This window comes from Odocoileus virginianus, chromosome 8, assembly GCF_023699985.2.
Source record: "Odocoileus virginianus isolate 20LAN1187 ecotype Illinois chromosome 8, Ovbor_1.2, whole genome shotgun sequence".
NCBI lineage: Eukaryota > Metazoa > Chordata > Mammalia > Artiodactyla > Cervidae > Odocoileus > Odocoileus virginianus.
In genome coordinates this window covers 69,846,509-69,867,016 of record NC_069681.1, presented here as the reverse complement: position 1 = coordinate 69,867,016, position 20,508 = coordinate 69,846,509, and the positions used below count along the sequence as shown (strand labels likewise).

The 20,508-nt window shown below is 36.5% G+C and overlaps 1 protein-coding gene across 4 annotated transcripts in view; it reads right to left on the bottom strand.

The window, feature by feature from the left end:
• The window catches only part of RNF17 (ring finger protein 17), a 114,478-nt gene that overhangs the window by 49,571 nt on the left and 44,399 nt on the right, over positions 1 to 20,508 (bottom strand). For all 4 annotated transcript variants that reach the window (XM_020915136.2, XM_020915143.2, XM_070471609.1 and 1 more), the window contains 5 exons: positions 18,931 to 19,121; positions 17,826 to 17,967; positions 4,658 to 4,811; positions 2,742 to 2,857; positions 1,415 to 1,535 (listed from right to left, as the gene is read on the bottom strand). In XM_020915136.2, the coding sequence (XP_020770795.2) occupies positions 1,415 to 1,535; positions 2,742 to 2,857; positions 4,658 to 4,811; positions 17,826 to 17,967; positions 18,931 to 19,121 (724 nt within the window). The remainder of the gene's footprint in view (positions 1 to 1,414; positions 1,536 to 2,741; positions 2,858 to 4,657; positions 4,812 to 17,825; positions 17,968 to 18,930; positions 19,122 to 20,508) is intronic.

Sequence of the window (20,508 nt, the reverse complement as noted above, 5' to 3'; positions counted from 1 at the left end):
ACCAATGAAATAAAATACCAAGAGGAAAGCTAAAAGGACAATTAAAGCACTTTAAAGTTAGAGCCAGTTCATTAGAAAAGACCCTGATGCCGGGAAAAACTGAGGGCAGGAGGAGAAGGGGAGGATAGAGGATGAGATGGTTGGATGGCATCATTGACTCAATGTTCATGAGTTTGAGCAAGATCAGGGAGATAGTGAAGGACAGGGAGGACTGGCATGTTGTAGTCCATGGGATTGCAAACAGTTGAACACAACTAAGTGACTGAACAACGACAAAGTCAGCTCAAGTTACTCAGGACTAAAAGACCCTTAATTTAGACAAAAAATTCTATAGACTAAGGGTACAACTTCTATAATCATATTCCTCTTCTACAGAACTACTGCATCAGAATAACATCTTATACAAAGTGAATTAACACATTCTAGGTTAGAACTAAATAATTAAATCATTTCTAGGTTATGTGGCCTTGAGCAATTGATTGCTAAGCTTCAATTTCTTCATTATAAAACAGTCTAATAATCTCATGATGTTTTGGGTTTGCTAAATGAAAATGAAAAAGTAGATATCATAAAAAGGGGACTTTCAAAGTGCCATATAAGTCAAACCTAAGTAAACATAGTTGTATACATCCTGCACTAGTACTGCTCAGATCAACACAGCCAATGTCAGTCACAGCTTTGGAAAAGATCAAAATATAACAGCAGCTTTCGAATCCTCCATCCAGATCCCTTGGGGTCATACATGTTTCACAATTCTTCAAACTGAGAAAAGCTACACAGAATACATACTTATCACTTTCGAATACCCCCAGAAATTCTGAGGTAGCAATCATGACTATCCTGAAGTAGACCATATGATGAATACTCACTATAAGGGAGATCAATATTAGATCTTCATGTAAACTCAGGTTTTGCCACTAAACTTGTTGCGTTACAAAACTGAGGGCTAGAGCTTAGCCTGTGTATCAGACCCAAACTGTTTCAAAGATAAACAATTTTTTCCAAAATAAGCTGAGAACCTACAGTTAAATTCACCTGAGTCAAATAAAATAAAAAACTATTTTCTAGTTATCTCCCATTTCCCTTTGCTTTCCTGAAAATTGATGAGGGACAGAGACTGGCACAAAGGCAAAGAGAAATAAGAGAAGTTAACTCCTGGCTTTAGGATTTTTAAGAAGACATGCTAAGGATGACTTGATCTTCAGTGGAAATTTGCCTCATGTGCTGATTTTAGGTTCTTGGGTCTGCAGAAGGTATTATTCCATTGTCCTCAGTTCTCAATAAATGTTACTTCTCACAGCTCATACTGACAACACACTGAATTTATAAGATCTGAAAAATGTTATATATTATACCCTTGGTCTTATTTAAGATTATGATCACATGGCACCCAATAAAAATGAAGAAAGCTTACTAATGATGGAACATGTCATAAACTTATCTTGAGTCTTTTCTTCAAATTTTTCTTTAGCATTTTTTGACCACTGCACTGTCCCTTTATATGGTTCAATATAGGCCAGCTTACATTTAATTGCCTAGGTCAAACAAAATTACATCATTAAGAAAGTAATGTTAACTTACAGTTATTTTAGAATTCAAGTGTTAAATGTGTATAAAACCAAACTTTGCATTTGAATTTAATACATATTTAGAAAACAAATGTCCAAAGATCTCTCTAACAATACTTATAAATGCAAACAGCTGGAATCAACAGAGTATGGGATTATGAGGTACAAACTATTACATATAAAATAAGCTACAAGGATATATTGAACAACACAGGAAATATAGCCAATATTTTATAACTATAAATGAAGTATAACTTTAAACAATTGTGACTCACTATATTGTACACTTGTAACTTGTATAATACTCTACACCAACTATATGTCAATTAAAAAAATAAAATTCCAAATAGCTTATTAAAAAATACCAAAACCAAAGAGGAAACAAAAAACCCCAGAGTACTTTGCTGAATGAACCATTTTATACTCAGACACTGGAATAATAAGCATCCACTGAAAGAACTGCAGATATTAATACTACAATACATTGTTAAATGAAAATACAGGTTATAGGACTATATATAGTCTTATAATTGTTAAAAACACAGAAGATGCATCTTAGAAGTATATATATAAAAAATACTGAATAATTCTTAGTGATTCCTCCTTCATTTTATTCTCTATATTTTCAAGTCTTTCTTGTATTATTTTATCCATTTTAAATGAAAGGTACTGCTTAACAACAATTCAAATACTAGGGGTATATAAATTAGGAAATAAGCCTCCTTAACCATACTTATCTCTGGGGAGTAGGATTCCAAGAGAAGGGTAAGTTTTTTACTTATCCTTCCAGACATCTTTTTCTTGCACATGTTACATATACTTAAACATAAATGGGATCACAGTAAAACCACTTCTGTAATGACTTTTTTCATATAATACATCATATTCTTATCACATTGTACAGTTATTTTAAAATAATACATTAAAGGCTGCAGACCAGTAAGTACTTACAAAAACACACATATTATACACATAAGTATAATTAATGCTTATCTGCTAAGATACATATTATTTCTTAAATAGTAACTACAGAAACTTTGATGGCCCATGAGTTAGAAGTTATTTATAGAAAAACTGCAGTTAAAAGAATATTTCTACAGTAAAAATAACTTCAAAACTCCTTTCATGTTTGTACTGATATTCTAAACCTATGATTCACAGTAAGCAGATTACCTTCTCTGCAGGATTCAGAAACTCATCCTTTATCTTACGCATGTCTTTAAGTGTTATTTTTGCTGTATTGCCAAAGTCTACATATTTAACTTCAACTTCACGATGTCCAGGCAATCCTTCAAAAATTATGAAACTGGAAATCACAAACTTGGAAAAAACATTATCTAGCAAAGTTTAGACTGATCTACAATCAACTAGATTAGAATATCTTTTTGTTTAACATACAAACTTAATTTTTTTTAATGTAAAAAATAGTTCTAATGTTTTCTCACAAAACCAACCATAATATATTGTTGGTTCAGACTTGGTGAATGAGAAACTAACAATTTAAAGATATCAAAAGATAACCAAAATCAGGATAACAAAGTCATCCAATGCTATGTGTTACAGCCTAAAAGTTAAGAATTAGATCTGGAGTTAAGACACTTAAATGACATGTGACTGTGAGGAAATCTAATTAATATCTCTAAGATACTACCCTGAGCAAATTACTTTTTTTCTCTCAGCCTCATTATTTCACCTGAGAGTGGGTGCACCAACAGAGTCAGATCTTAAGATTGTTTTTGATGATTCACCTACTTAAAATACACTTTGCAAAGCACCAAACACAAACTAAGCATTTAATGTTTGTTAGTCAACATAGGTAATTAAACAAGGCAAGAAACTTAATGATCAAGGCACAGATTGATTCATATAATAATATCTAATAGTGAAATTTTTAAAATTATCTGTAGATATTGTGAAAAATTAGCAGAAACAGACCTCTATGTCAAACTAGTTTTCATATTTTAGAGGTACCAGAGAAATCTCTGGAACATTCAAATAGACTGAAGCATGAATAAAGATCTATCTTTTTATAAACACTCATTTTGAGTGTTTAGCTCCTCTAAGCACATGTGTATACAGTGCTACAAAACTTTTTGCCATTACTTTCAAATTTATAAACTTCTACAGAATACAATTTCAAAATGGAAAAAGTTCAGGTATTCTCTGCTCCTAGGGAGAAGTGAAAGCAAATGGAACAACATTAGTACTACCTAAGATGGCACTCAAGCAGAGTCTGAAAAGACATATGTACCTCAAGTTTAAGGTAAAGAGGTGAGGAAAATGCTCCATCAGAGTAAACCTAAAAAGTAAATGGGATTCAGAAAACTAGCAGCTGAATCTAGGAAAACAAGTGACACAACTCCCCAGAATAACAACACTGTAGTAAGCCTAGATGACAAGCAAGTCTACAAGGAGCCGGTGATGGAATGATGTTTTCACTGTTACAAAAGAAAAAATCAAACCAACATTATGTGAAAAGTCTTATCATGTAGAAAATTGTTTTAAACTATTAGGAAAATGTAGCCATAATTTTTTTTAAAAAGTGAAAAATTGATGGAATTAACTCAGAATTAAAGTTATACTTTATGGAATAGCACTGAAAATACTTGCACACAATATGAATTTAACTAAAAACTGTGATATAACTATGGAGGAGAGAGTAAGGACAAAACAGCTGTAAGAGATCTAAAACTCATCTAATACATTTACTACCTAAGAGTGAAGTATCTACAAAGTATTACACATTATTTAGAAGAAATAACAGATAAATGACAAAAGAAAGCCAAAAGAATTAAAAGTATTTGTCTTTTCAGTAGAGAGTGGAGTATGTGTAGGTCATTTAGAACTATTTCTTAAATAAGGCAAATGTTAGAAAACAAAATAATGGTTAAAGTCCTAGTCAAATCAAATGAAATCCAAGGAGCCAGAGGTTCATCTATCAACATTATCACTAGCTTTCTAAAGCTAGATGACAAAGCAAAACTGTAAGATCAGATAATATCACTTTAATGATTTAATTTGTACTGACTCAAATGATATCAATTTTTAAATGAAACATCTCCCCGAGGAAATAGGGTGCAATTTCCTACCAATAACTTTTGCTCGGTACCAAACTCCATCTTCAAATTTAGCGACACAGGCTTGATCTTGAACTGGACAGAGGATTTCCAGATTTTCTGCATCTTCACTTTTATAGAATTCCTCAATTCCCTTTAATAGAAATAAAAAATCCAGGCTCTCTATCTAAAAAAGAGAGATTAAAGCAGGGATTACAGCATTATAGTTTCACAGAAACTTAAAATTTAAATGTTCCATGTATTACAGGCACTGCTCATAAAATGATCAAATATTAGAACTGAATTAGACATAAGCAGTCATGTAATTTATGTTTGAAATATTCTGCTACAAAAGTAGTATATAAAAATTAACATATATAAGACATAACAAAAATTTATAAAAATCACAGCCTTCCAGATATCTTAAGATATCCTTCCAGACTTTTTTCTTTTTTTGGCTGTGCCATGCAGCATGTCAGAACTTACTTCCCTGACCAGGGACTGAACCTGAGCCCACAGCAGTAAAAGCACCAATTCCTAACCATTAGACCACCAGAGAACTCTTGCTTCTAGATCTTTTTCTAAACACACTTTTCATGTTTTTTTTTTTTTTTTTTTTACCAAAAATCAGACCATACCACACAATTTGATAATCTGCATTTTTCTATCAATTCTCACATTCTCTGCTTCAGCAAGTGCTCCTACTAGTACTTTTAAACCATATTATATTTCCCTAACTGACCAACTGTGGTGTTGGAAAAGACACTTGAGAGTCCCCTGGACTGCAAGGAGATCAAACCAGTCAATCTTCAAGGAAATCATTTGAATATTAATTGGAAGGATTGATGCTGAAGCTAAAGCTCCAATACTTTGGACACCTGATGCAAAGGGCTGACTCATTAGAAAAGACCCTGATGCTGGGAAAGATTGAAGGCAGGAGGAGAAGGGGACGAGAGAGAAGAAGATGGTTGGCTGGTTGGTATCACCGACTCGATGGACATGAGTCTGAGCATGCTCCAGGAGTTGGTGATAGACAGAGAAGCCTGGCATGCCGCAGTTCATGGGGTCGCAAAGAGTCGGACATGACTGAGTGATTGAACTGAACTGACCAAACCCAGTAGCCAATCTGACTACTTGTTATGTTTGGTCATCTAAATAAGTCTTATAAATTAGCGTAGTGTTCTTTTATTTTTTTTGGGGGGGGGCTTGAGGCTTTTATTTATTTATTTTCCATTTATTTTTATTAGTTGGAGGCTAATTACTTTATAATATTGTAGTGTTTTCTGCCATACATTGACATGAATCAGCCATGGATTTACATGTATTCCCCATCCCGATCCCCTCTCCCGCCTCCCATGATCCTGTCTTGTTAAAGATAGTCTGCTATTTTTCTGTAGAATGCCTCATCTTCTGGATTTATGTGGTTATGTCTTCATCCTATTATTTACCTTCTTCCTCCACTGAGTTAGGGTATATGCCCTGAGTTTCCTCAAAACAGAAAGTTTTATCTACAAGTTTGATGGATTCAAGCCAAATATTTTGGCTAGAATACATCATAGTTGCAACACATCAGAAGACAGCATTACTCACTGTTAGTAAGCTAAGATTCATCTATGGAATGGTGTGGCAACTTTCATCCCTTCTCTGCACAGTTACATGTTTTCCTTGTGATCACCAAGTAATTCATGTGTGCTACTTTGCCATTGTATGAATGTCCAATTTCCCATCAGCCGTCCATCTAATGGTTTTAAACTGAACTGATAAATCTTTAAATCAGTAATTTCAGTAGAGTTTGTGAAAAGACTGCATAATTCGGTAGAGGTTTACTTTATTAAACAGGATTATCTGGTTACTTTAAAACACAGTTCCTGAAGTTCCTATACTACTTAAAACATAGTTACTAAAACAAAAACAAGGACAACCGTTTATCTCTCCAAATACCAATTCTTAAAGTTAAAAAGTATTTTAACAACCATCTCAAATGGTCAAAAAATGAGGTTTTTCTCTTTCGTGAGTACAACAATGTAAGTGGAAATTTTCTGAAATTTTTGTTATTTCATTAAAAAATCTTAAAACTATTTAAAGCCTTCTAAACCTTTATTTCTAAGTAGGTAGTATTCATATTCCTCCACTAACAGGCTATCCAAAGGGAACAATGAAATATTCAACAGACAAGTGACAGGAGCAAAACTGCAGAATCTGAAGCTCCAAGCTCTCACTTCCCCATAGAAACACTGAAAAAACGAGAAACCATCTGAACCAACTTTGTTAGGGCTCTGGAAAACAGTTAAAGCTTACAGCATTGAAGCAAACACCCAATTAAACTTTCAAAATTCAAGGAAGTCAACATAAACATTTGTCAAACACAAGCTAAAAGAACACAGACACTTCAGTGATCACACACAAGTGATAGTACTTGCAAGAACAGTTTGAAAAAGTCTCAAAAGAAAAAAACTACCACAGTTTTCAACAATTTAAAACAAATCCAGTTATGCATGGGTCCATGTGTGTGGGGGCTATCTGATTTTCAGAGTTTTACTGCATTATAATAGTTGATGCCTAATTTTCAACAAGAAATCAGAAGACATACAGAGAAATAGGGAAACGTGGCTCATTCCAAGTAACAAAATTCAGTTCAGTTCAGTCACTCAGTTGTGTCCGACTCTCTGTGACCCCGTGAACCGCAGCACACCAGGCCTTCCTGTCCATCACCAACTCCCAGAGTTTACCCAAATTCATGTCCATTGAGTCAGTGATGCCATCTAACCATCTCATCCTCTCTCGTCCCCTTTCCTCCTGCCTTCAATCTTTCCCAACACCAGGGTCTCTTCAAATGAGTCAGCTATTCGCATCAGGTGGCCAAAATACTGGACTTTCAGCTTTAATATCAGTTCCTTCCAATGAACACCCAGGACCAATTTCCCTTAGGATGGACTGGTTGGATCTTCTTGCAGTCCAAGGGACTCTCAAGAGTCTTCTCCAACACGACAGTTCAAAAGCATCAATTCTTCTGTGCTCGGCTCTCTTTACAGGCCAATTCTCACAGCCATACATGACCACTGGAAAAGTAAACAGAAGTCAGCCCTTAGGAAGTCCAGATAGTGGATTTACTAGACAAAGAATTTCGAACTGTCTTAAATCTGCTCAAAGAGCTAAAAGAAAAGATAGACAAAGAACTAGAGAGAACAAGGAAAACAATATAGGATCAAAACTAAAATACCAACAGATAGTAATTATAAAAAGGAATCAAATTCTGGAACTGAAAAGTACATTAACTGAAACAAAAAATACTCTGGAAAGGCTAAACAGCAGATTTGAGTGGCCATAAGAAAGAATCAGTGAACTTGAATATAGGACAATTGAAATAGCGAGAAACAGAAAGAAAAAAAGAATTAAGTGAACAGAGACCAAGATATTTGTGGGATACCATTAATCACACCAATATATGCATTATAGGAGTCCCAGAAAAATGAGAGAGAAAGAAAGGAACAGAAAGATTATCTGAAGAAATAACGACCAACAACTTCCCAAATTTGATGACATAAATCTACAAATCCAATCAGTTAAGTATTACGGGATGATTTACGTCTCTCCTGCAAAGATACATTGGAGCTGTAACCCCAGAAACTCAAAACATGACCTTATTTGTAGACAGAGTGTTTATAGAGATAATCAAGTTAAAATGAGGTCGTTAAAGTAGGTCAAAGAAAGGCAATGCCAAAGAATGCTCAAACTAATGCACAATTGCACTCATCCCACATGCTAGTAAAGTAATGCTCAAAATTCTCCAAGCCAGGCTTCAACAATATGTGAACTGTGAAGTTCCAGGTGTTTAAGCTGGTTTTAGAAAAGGCAGAGGAACCAGAGATCAAATTGCCAACATCCGTTGGAACATAGACAAAGCAAGAGAGTTCGAGAAAAACATATATTTCTGCTTTATTGACTATACCAAAGTCTTTGACTGTGTGGATCACAACAAACTGGAAAACTCTTCAAGAGATGGGAATACTAGGTCTGGTATTTGCTCTTGAGCAATCTGTATGCAGGTCAGGAGGCAACAGTTAGAACTGGACATGGAACAACAGACTGGTTCCAAATAGGAAAAGGAGTAGGTCAAGGCTGTATGTTGTCACCATGCTTATTTAACTTATATGCAGAGTACATCATGAGAAATGCTGGGCTGGAAGAAGCACAAGCTGGAATCAAGACTGCTGGGAGAAATATCAATAACCTCAGATATGCAGATGACACCACCCTTATGGCAGAAAGTGAAGAAGAACTAACAAGCCTCTTGATGAAAGTGAAATAGGAAAGTGGAAAAGTTGGCTTAAAGCTCAACATTCAGGAAACTAAGATCATGGCATCTGGTCCCATCACTTCATGGCAAATAGATGGGGAAACAGGGGAAACAGTGGCAGACTTTATTTTTGTGGGCTCCAAAATCTCTGCAGATGGTGACTGCAACCATGAAATTAAAAGATGCTTACTCCTTGGAAGAAAAGTTATAACCAACTTCAACAGCATATTAAAAAGTAGAGACATTACTTTGCCAACAAAGGTCCATCTAGTCAAGGCTATGGTTTTTCCAGTAGTCATGTATGGATGTGAGAGTTGGACTATAAAGAAAGCTGAGTGCTGAAGAACTGATGCTTTTGAACTGTGGTGTTGGAGAAGACTCTTGAGAGTCCCTTGGACTGCAAGGAGATTCAGTCAGTCAGTCCTAAAGGAAATCAATCCTGAATATTCATTGGAAGGACTGATGTTGAAGCTGAAACTCCAATACTTTGGCTACCTGATGGGAAGAACTGACTCATTTGAAAGGAACCTGATGCTGGGAAAGACTGAAGGCAGGGGGAGAAGGGGACAACAGAAAACAAGATGGTTGGATGGCATCACCAACTCAATGGACATGAATTCGAGTAAACTCTGGAGTTGGTGATGGACAGGGAGGCCTGGTGTGCTGCAGTCCATGGGGTCACAAAGAGTCTGACACGACTGAGAGACTGAACTGAAAGTAGGTCTTAATCCAGTATGACTAGTTTCCTTATTCAGTTATCACTCAGTTGTGTCTGACTCCTTGTGACCCCATGGACTGCAGCACACCAGGCTTCCCTGTCCATCACCAATTCCCGGAGCTTGCTCAGACTCATGTCCATTAAGTTGGTAATGTCATCCAACTATCTCATCCTCTGTCATCTCCTTTTCCTCTTGCCTTCAATCTTTCCTAGCATCAGGGTCTTTTTCCAGTGAGTCAGTTCTTCGCATCAGGTGGCCAAAGTATTCGAGTTTCAGCTTTAGCATCAGTCTTTCCAATGAATATTCAGGACTGATCTCCTTTAGGATTGGCTGGTTTGATCTCCTTGCTGTCCAAGGTGCTCTCAAGAGTCTTCTCCAACACATTAAAAACATCAATTCTTTGGTGCTCAGCTTTCTGTTTACAGTCCACCTCTCACATTCATACATGACTACTGGAAAAACCATAGTTTTGACTAGATGGAACTTTATCAGCAAAGTAATGTCTCTGCTTTTTAACATGCTGTCTAGGTTGGTCACAGCTTTTCTTCCTAGGAGCAAGCGTCTTTCAATTTCATGGCTGGAAAAAAGGAGTAAAATTGGGCAAAGACACACACACATAGTAGAAGGCTCATAAAGAAGAAGGTAGAAAATGGAGAGTAGTAAAAGCCACTGAACACCAATATTTTTCAGCTAACCACCAGCAATTAGGGCAAGAAGGCATGAAATAGATTCTCATGTATGACCTTCAGAAGGAACCAACACTACTAACAACTTGACCTCAATACCTCCAGACTTCAGAACTGTGAGACAATACTTACATTGTTTACTTTTATTATTTATTTATTTATTTTTTCTCCATAAACTTACATTGTTTAAGCAACTTAATTGGTGGAACTTTTTATGATACTCTAAGGAATTGAATATAGATCTTGAAATGGTAAAGCAGGGTGCTGTTGTAATAAATACCTAACATTATGGGAGAAGCTTTGAAATTGGATTATGAGCAGAAAGAAGAGGAAGAATTATGAGGTACCTGAATGAAAAAAATCCATATTACCGTGGAAAGAGTATTGGTAGAAATATGGATGCTAAAGGTGCTTCTGCTGAGATTTCATAGAGAAATGAGGAATATGATACTGGAAACTGGAGGAAAGGAAATCCTTGTTACACAGGGGTACAGAACTTGGATGAATTATACTGTATTGGGTAGAAAGCTGAACTGGATATTTAGCTGAGGAGATTGCTAAATAAAGTGTCAAAGTGTCAGCCTGGTTTCTCCTTGCTGCTTATAAAAAAATGTGAGAAGAGAAAGATAAATTGAAGAATAAATTGTTAAACATGAAGGAACCAGAATCTGAAGATTTAGAAATTTCTTAGCCTATTTGTATTTCAAAAAATGAGAAAGCAAGCTCTGGAGAGACCACCAAGGGCATGACTGGATAGTGTCTGCTGAAGGGAATATGGATGTTATGATTTATGAAGCCAATCAATCAGCACCAAGATGTCCACCAAATTGTCCAAGCCAATCACCTCAGCAGAAACACTGCCAGACTGAACTGAAGGGGACAGAGGTGAGAGGAAATGAAGCGGAGAGGGGTGGTGGGCTTCTGAGATTCTACAGGCAGGAAGAGATGTGACAGAGTGATCTGGTCATGAACATGTTTCAAGAAAACAGAGGAGTGATTTCGAAGGTGATTCAGAGGCTCAAGTGTGTGCCACTGCTACTGCAGGCCCAGAGCACACAGACTTGAAAGGCAGGGCTGTCTCCTCCTGTGTTCCAGGGATGGGGCCTCCTGTGTTTCATAGTTAAGACAACTCCTCAATTCCAATGGATGAGGCTGCTGCAGGGTTGAGGAAGAAGGGCCACACCCCAGGAGGACTGGAGAACAGAGCATCCAGCCACTGAGGATTACTCTAAAGCTGTAAGATTCTAATGGAATTCTTCCTGCTAGGATTTGGGTTTACTGTCTATTCTCACAGATTTAGAGATAGAAGTTCTGGCCTAGCTTCAATTAAAGAATTCTTACTTATACCTGATTGAGCTAATCAGAATTTAGTGATTTTATATGAGATTCTGGACTTGATGCAAGATGATTATGATTTTTTTGGAACGTTGGGATGGGGTGACTGTAGTGAGGAGGAAATTTTTGATAGAGCAGAGAGTAGACTGGTTATGAATTGGTTTGAGTCCTCACCTCAAAATATACTGAAGTTCTAACAATCTCCCCCAGGACCTCAGAATGTGTCCTTATTTGGAGATAGGGTTTTACAGATAGGATCAAGTTAAAATAATAGTTTTAGGCTGGAGTTAATTCATTATGACTGCTGTCTGTATTAAAAAGCTGAGACAGACAAGTTACACAGAGAGACTGCCATGTGAAGGAAGCAGAGACTGCAATGATGCAGCAGAAGCCAAGGAGTGCTAAAGATTGCCAGCAGTTCACCAATCTAGTCCAGAGACATGGGACAAATCTCTGCTCCCCCCACCCCCCAACCTCAGAAGGAAGGAAGCAACTCTGCCAACACCCTGACCTTAAACCTGTAAACTCCAGAACTGGGAGTCAATACATTTCTGCTTTTAAAACTACCTACTTTGTGGCATTGTGGGATCTTAGTTCCCCAACTAGGGATTGAATCCAGCCCCTGCTAGTGAGAGAAGAGCCCTAATCAATCAATGAACCACCAGGGAATTCCTGCACTTTGTTATAGCAGGCTTAGAATGTTAATATACTCAAAAAACCCAAGTTAGGACAAATTCAAAGAGAGACACACTAGATGCATGATGAACAAACTGTCAATAGCCATAAAATGAGAATTGTGAAAGCAGTAAGAGAAAAGTGACTTGTCAAGATATAAGGGATCATCAATAAGATGATCAGCGGATTTTTCATCAGAAACCTTCGAGGTCAGAATGTAATCAGAAGATACACTTAAAAGAGCTAAAGAAAGAATTGTGAACTGAGAATTATAGATCCAGCAAGACTATCCTTCAAAAATGAGGGAGTAATAAGCCATTCACAGATAAAAAGAGGTAAGGAAGTTCACTACCACCAGACCTGCCTTATAAAAAAGGCTAAAGGGAGTCCTTCAGAAGGAAATGAAAGGATGCTAGAGCATAACATAAATTCATATTAAGATATACATATCTGTGACTAACATAAACACACAAATATGAAAGCCGTATTACTAACTTTGGTTTCTAACTCTACTTTCATTTTCTACAAGATTTAAAAGACAAATGCACACAAATAATTATAAGTCCACATTATTGAGTATTTGATGTACAAAGATTAATTTTTGAGATTGGTATTATTTAAAAGGGAAATGGGGCTATACAGAAGTAGGGTTTTGTGCAGTTAAAGTTGATATTAATCCAGATTAGATTTCTGTAGGATGTTTCACATAACTTTAATTACACATAATTTTTACACATAATTACACATGACTTTAGGATGTTATGTGTAATCCCCATGGTAACAATAAACACACATATACAAAAGGAACCAAATGACACTACAGTTTTGTCACACCCATGTACACTGCAGCATCATTCACAACAGTCAAGAAAGAGGTAGAACCAAGCCAAATGTCCATCAATGGATGAGTGAATTAATAAAATGTAGTATACACATAAAAAAATAACATATACATACAATGGAATATTTAGTTAGCCTTAAAGTAAGTCCTATTGCATGCTACAACATGGATGAATCTGGAGGGCATTATGCTAAGTGAAACAAACCAGTGACAAAAGGACAAATACAGGTATCCCTGGTATCTGAAAGTAGTGTTCCTATGAAATTTTTTGAAAGCCAAAATGTAGTAAAGCAAAGAGGCTGACTTTTCTTTGGTAAGAGCAATGTAGGTTTTTCAGAAAAATGGAATTTGTGTAAACTGAACTTCTGAAAAGCAGGGTACTGTTTGATTCCACTTATATGAGTATCTAAATAGTCAAATTCATAGAAGAAAGTAGAATTGTGGTTGTTAGCGGTTGGGGGTAGAATGAAATAGGCAAATACTGTTCAGGGAGTACCAAGTTTCAGTTTTTCAAGATGAACAAATTCTACAGATCATCATGCTATACAATAATGTGAGTTAGTGAATACTACAGAACTGTATATTCTGAAGTGGTTAAGAGCAAATTTTGTACATGAAGGACTGACAGCTTTTCTTCTAAGAATGATAATAAGTAAGCATGCATGCTTTTGCCATTGCTATTTAATATGGTTTTGTCAGTTTGAGCCAGAGTAATTAGGCAAATATATATGTATATAAGGCATTTAAAGTAATTAGGCAAATATATTTATATACAAGCCAACCAAATTGACAAGAAATAGGAAAATGATCTCTTTTTGAAGATGATGTGATTTTATAGGTAAAAAACCCTAAAGATGCCACAAAAATACTAGCAGGTCTAATAAATGGGCTTCTCAGGTGGAGCTAGTGGTAAAGAATCCGCCTGCCAATGCAGGAGACAAGAGACGCAGGTTTGATCCCTGAGTTGGGATTATTCCCTGGAGGAGGGCATAGCAACCCACTCCAGTATCCTTGCCTGGAGAATTCCATAGACAGGGGAGTCTGGCGGGCTACAACCCATGGGGCCACAAAGAGTTGGACATGATTAAGCATACAAAGATGTAGACTACAAAATGATTACAAAAAATCACATGCATTTCTACACACTAACAATGAACAGTCCAAACGGAAATTAAGAAAACAACTCATTTTACAGTAGAATAAAAAGAATATACTCCGGAATAAATATAACTGAGGATACAGACTTGTATACTTGTTTTAAGTACACAGCACTGCTACAAAATAAATGGAAAAACCTTCCATGTTTATGAACTGGAAGATTTAATACTGTTAAGATGTCAATACCCAGGGATACCCTGGCTATCCAGTGGTTAAGAATCTGCCTTCCGATGCAGGGGACACAGATTCGATCCTGGACTTGGAGGATCCCACATGCCATGAAACAATCAAGTCCATGTGCCACAACTCTAGAGCCAGCACTCTAGAGCCTGTGAGCAGCAACTACGGAGGCCCATGCACCTAGGGTCCATGCTCTGCAACAAGAAAAGTCACTACAATGAGAAGCCCACACACAGCAACAAAGAGTAGCTCACACTTGCTGCAACCTAGAGAAAGCCCTGCAGCAATGAAGATCTAAATAGTCATAAATAAATAAAATCTTTTTAAAAAGGATGTCAGTACCCAAAGCAATTTACAATTCAAAGCTATCCCTATCAGAATCCCAATGATGTTTCATGTACAATAGAAAAACATCCTAGAGACTTCCCTGGTGGTCCAGTGGTTATGAATCCATCTGCTAATGCAGGGGACATGGATTTCATCCCTGATTTTGGGAACATTTCACATGCTGTGGAAAAACTAAGCCTGTGTGCCACAACTACTGAGCCTGTGTGCTGTGACTATTGAAGTTCACATACCCTAGAGCCTATGATCTACAACAAGAGAAGCCACCACAACAAGAAGCCCTCACACCAAAACTAGAGAGTAACCCCCACTTGCTGCAACTAGAGAAAAGCTCACACACAGCAGTGAAGGTCCAGTACAGCCATTAAAAAATAAGTACAATTTTTAAAAAGAGAAAAACTCATCCTAAAAGTCACATGCGATCTCAAGGGACCCCAAAGTTCAAAAACAACTTTGAAAAAGAACAAAGTTGGACAGCTCACACATTCTCATTTCAAAACTTGCTACAAAGCCACAGTAAATTAAAGTGTGCCACTCAGCAATCAGATGAGAAACAAAAGGTACCCAACTTGGAAGGGAGAAGTTAAAACTGTCACTACATGCAAACAACGTGATCCTATAGAAGACCCTAAGGACACCACACACACAAACTGTTCAAAAATAAATGAACTCAGCAAAACAGTAGGACACAAGATTAACATTCAGAACTTAGTTTCATTTCTTTATACTAACAATGAAATATCAGAAAGGGAATGTATAAACACAATACCTTTTAAGTTGGTATCACAAAAGCTCCCTCTGATTGTCCTCAGGGCACTCAGGCCCAGTCCTTACCCTAAGCAATGCCGCCCACTCCTCTCTGTTCCGCCCCCACTTGCTGGTGGCGGATGCAGGCGTCTGGGGTACTTTTCTGCTGGGAGTTGCTTTTAGGCACGTAATCTGTGGGTTTTATTTATTTTGCCCCTCCCAGTTAGGTTGCCCTCTGAGATTCAAAAACCTCCCCCAGACCCACCAGTGCGAGGGTTTCCTGGTGTTTGGAAACTTCCTCTATTAAGACTCCCTTCCGGGACAGATCTCTGTCCCTAGCTCTTTTGTCTCTCTTTTTATCTTTTATATTTTGTCCTACTTCCTTTCGAAGACAATGTGCTGCTTTTCTGGGCTCCTGATGACCTCAGCTAGCGATCAGAAGTTGTTTTGTGAAGTTTGCTCTGCATTCAATTGTTCTTTCGATGAATTTGTAGGGGAGAAAGTGGTCTCCCCCTCCTATTCCTCCGCCATCTTGGCTCCTCCCTCCCACAATACCTTTAAAAGTTGCACCAAAAAAATTCAGCTATCAAGAAACTTGACCAAGGAAGAGAAAGACTTAATATGCTGAGAACTAGAAAATATTAATAAAGGAAATTAAAGAGGACTCAAAGAAATGGAAAGATAATACCATGCTCTTGGACTGGAAGAATATTGTTTAAAAGGTAACACTACCCAAAACAATCTATAGATTGAATGCAATCACAATCAAATTACTCATGACAGTTTTCACAGAACTAGAACAATAATCCAAAATTTTCCATGGAAACTTAAAATACCCAGAACTGCCAAAGTAATCCTGAGGAAAAAAAAGAAAGAGGCATAACTCAACCAGATTTCAAACAATACTATAAAGCTCCAGCAATTAATGGAAGGACTGATGTTGAAGCTGAAACTCACTTTGGCCACCTGATGTAAACAGCTGACTCACTGGAAAAGACCCTGATGCTGGGAAAGATTGAAGGCAAGAGGAGGAGGGGATGACAGAGAATGAGATGGTTGGATGGCATCTCTGACTCAATGGACATGAGTTTGGGTAAACTCTGGGAGTTGGTGATGGACAGGGAGGCCTGGCATGCTGCAGTCCATGGGGTCGCAAAGAGTCGGACACAACTGAGCGACTGAACTTAACTAAACAGTAATCAAGGTTGTATGGTATTGGTAAAAAAATCAGACATGTGGATCAATGGAACAGAACAGAGAGCCCAGAAATATATACACATGCTGAGACAAGTGCTCAGGGCTGGTGCACTGGGAAGACCCAGAGGGATGGGATGGAGAGGGAGGTGGGAGGGGGGATGGGGAAGGGGAACACATGTAAATCCATGGCTGATTCATGGCAATGTATGGCAAAAACCGCTACAATATTGTAAAGTAATTAGCCTCCAACTAATAAAAATAAATGGGAAAAAAAAGAAAAAAACAAGAAATATATACACATGCCTACGATCAGGTGACAGGCTTTGAGTGAGTCCAGCTCAGTCCTGGCTCTACTCTTCTGTAGCCACGTGACCTCTGCAAGTTGCTTCAGCCCTTTGGTTAGAGTTCCCACTTCTAAATGAAGGTAATAGTATCTTCCTCATAAGACTGATGTAAAGATTAATGAGTTAATTCACACAAAGCATTATGGCCCTGAGAATGCATTAATTCATATAGAACATGGACACAAAGAGATCAATAACAATGAACCTTAATGCTGGTAGCTATCTAAAACAAACCCATCAGTTATATATCCAAATAGACAATGGAATGCCTTTAACTGGAATCTATTTTAGTGTTCAAATTCAGATTATTACCTAGCAATAAATAAATCTTCATACATTATCAGATATGGGTGTTATTTTATTTTGATCTGCCAGTTCTATATGCTCTCCTGGTTTCTAGATTTCAGAAGGTAGCAAGAAATATTTACACATTAGGGATCCTTCATTTTCCTTCCCCTTCATATTTTCACTAACTTGCAGGATGAAGATTTCCTTCAATTTACTATGAATCACATGAGTTTCTTGTTTAAAGTTGCAGCTACAAAGAAACTTAAAATTTATGGAAGGCTGACAGCAGTTTGTTTGCTCTAGAATGCATAATGGGCACTCATTTACATAATACATTTTACTTAATATTGAAAAAAATACTTTGTCTCAAAGGACCATTATATACTTACCAACTGAAGATAGAAATCAGAAGGACTATTTATATGACAAACCATAACTGAGACATCTGTCATTTCTTTAGGCAAAATAGGCAGAGGATAGTGTAAGGTCGTATTTTTTTCAGAATGATGTCTTGGTGTTTGAGATCTAAACCTAATTAAAAGCATAATAATTAAAAGCATAAGCAAGAGCCATTTTCCTAAGGTCTCTCTTCTCTCAGTGAATTGATACGAAGAAAAGACCTGCACATATACTGATTTATCTACCAAGAATATTTCCCCAATCTTTGTCTTCTAATTTATAATACTTCTTGGCATTATCTTTAATTATCAAGTGAGGATAAATAAGAGGTCAAGTCTCAAAACAATAATTAACCTTTAAGTTTATGTTGGAGCATTTTTGAGTTGGGCCTATATTTTGTACTCAAGGTTTCTACTCTTTTGGTTGACTTGATACTCATGGTCTATGGCAGAACTCAAGGAAGGCCAGCTGAGGGGTTTCTGTGGCCCCTTCGAGCTACAATACCCTACTTAAGTTTTACAGAATGCAATCTACTTGGGTCACTTCCAGACTCCTGTTATTGCTCAGGACAGAAAGTATCTTCCATTATCTCTGTGGTTACTTTTTATCTCTTTGTTCATCAGAGAGGAGAAAGAAAAAAAGTGTAAGTATCTACTCTAGATTCATATATTAATATACAGTAGTGACTATGATCTTACTCCAAAGCTTAGAAAATTTCAATAGGGAACGGTTAAACACTAATTCTTGAAATCCTAATGGAGCTACTTATAAGGTTAACTAGAGTCTAAAAAAAAAGTTCACTATCTTACAAGTAACTTCTATTTTGAGCTACCTTAATGTGCCTATTTTCTTAAATCAAATGATCTGAATCCAATTTTCACACAACTGTACTTAGAAAACTCTGACAGAGATACCTTTAAATTCTCAGAATATGTTATAGTGTGCTCCCTGATAGTCTAGTGCTTAGGATTTGGTGCTCCCTCTTAAAAGTATGTTATAGTTCACTTTAGACCCCATGTTTTTTAAAGGTAAAATCTGCTATTCCTATCTATAGCTATAACCTTGAAGATATTTATGTTTTAATAAGTTACCTACCTTGCTAGTTCCATAAAAACTAATGCATCTCTAAGAGACACAGGCATATCACTGCTTATTTTATTTGTTGGTGGTTTCTGAAGATCTACAATAAGCACACCATCTTCCTCTTTAAAAACTTTCATTAAAACAGCCTTCTTATTTACCATTTTCAAAAATTCTATTTTAGCTTCTTCTCCCCAGCCTTCACTCTATGGAAAAAGTAAAATTTCAATGTGTTCAGTAATTATAATTAGCTCTAAATGGTACAATATTGTAGATTTAGCTTTCTAACAGTAAATCTGAGCAAAGGCACTGAACCAACCATAGATATTTAGAAGCAACTGGGCCCACAAACCCAAGGAGGACAGTCTTTATGTATGTACAATGTACAGATCATACTTAGATTTTATAAACATGGTCTCAAGGTGACCATAAGCTGTTGCACTTCAGGACTTAGTTTTACTTGTGAATATTAATATGAAAATAATAAATAAAAATTTAAAGATAAAAGAAGTATTGACATACAAATTTTCCCCTTAAATGATGAGATCCAAAAGTAATTCTAAAAGTATAATGGAAGCCATGTAATACATTAGATATTTATAATCATCATCATATGCTTAGTTTCCATTACTAGCAATATACGAGGCACATGCTACTTAAATAATAAGGAAAAATACTCACCCATTGAAAAAAACAACAAAAAAAATTGTTTTCACTGACCTTTGAATCTTTAAGTACTCATACATTTCAGGGGTCAAAACCATATATTCCTTAAAAATAAAAAATTTTCTGTTTCAAGAGAACAGCATCGAAACATGTATATCTAGGGTGAAACAGATCACCAGCCCAGGTTGGATGCATGAGACAAGTGCTCAGGCCTGGTGCACTGGGAGGACCCAGAGGGATGGGGTGGAGAGGGAGGTGGGAGGGGGGACCGGGATGGGGAATACATGTAAATCCATGGCTAATTCAATGTATGACAAAAACCACTGCAATGCTGTAAAGTAATTAGCCTCCAACTAATAAAAATAAATGGGAAAATAAAATAAAAAAAAATACACACACACAAAAAAATTTTCTAAAGATTTTATGAACATAAAAAAGTAAAACCTACTCAGAATAGATAAGTGCAAAAAAAAAAGTTTTATCCATTATAGGATAAAATTAAAGCCAAAATAATTTTGAGAAAAACATCAGTGCTAATATTTTCATATGTTTCCTTTTATTTCTTTATTCGTTCATTCTTTCAAATATCTACTGAATGTCTACTGTGTGCTAGGTGATTTGCTAAGTGCTGGAATACAAAGATGAACAAAGGCACAGATTCCTGCTTTCGGACTTTCTAATAATACAACTGCTTAACAAGTATTCTTACACACAATTTCTGTCTTCTAGGAGTTTAAGATCTTTCTGGGGAACAAATACTCATAAATAATACAAAAGCAGAATGCAATATAGTTAATAAGTAGTGAGCAAGGCTCATGCAAATAGAGAAGAGATGTATAGAAACATATACCATACCACATCAAATATTTTTCTCTCTCCATATTTACTTGACTCTAAAATTTAGTGGTTTACTCAGATATTCACCCA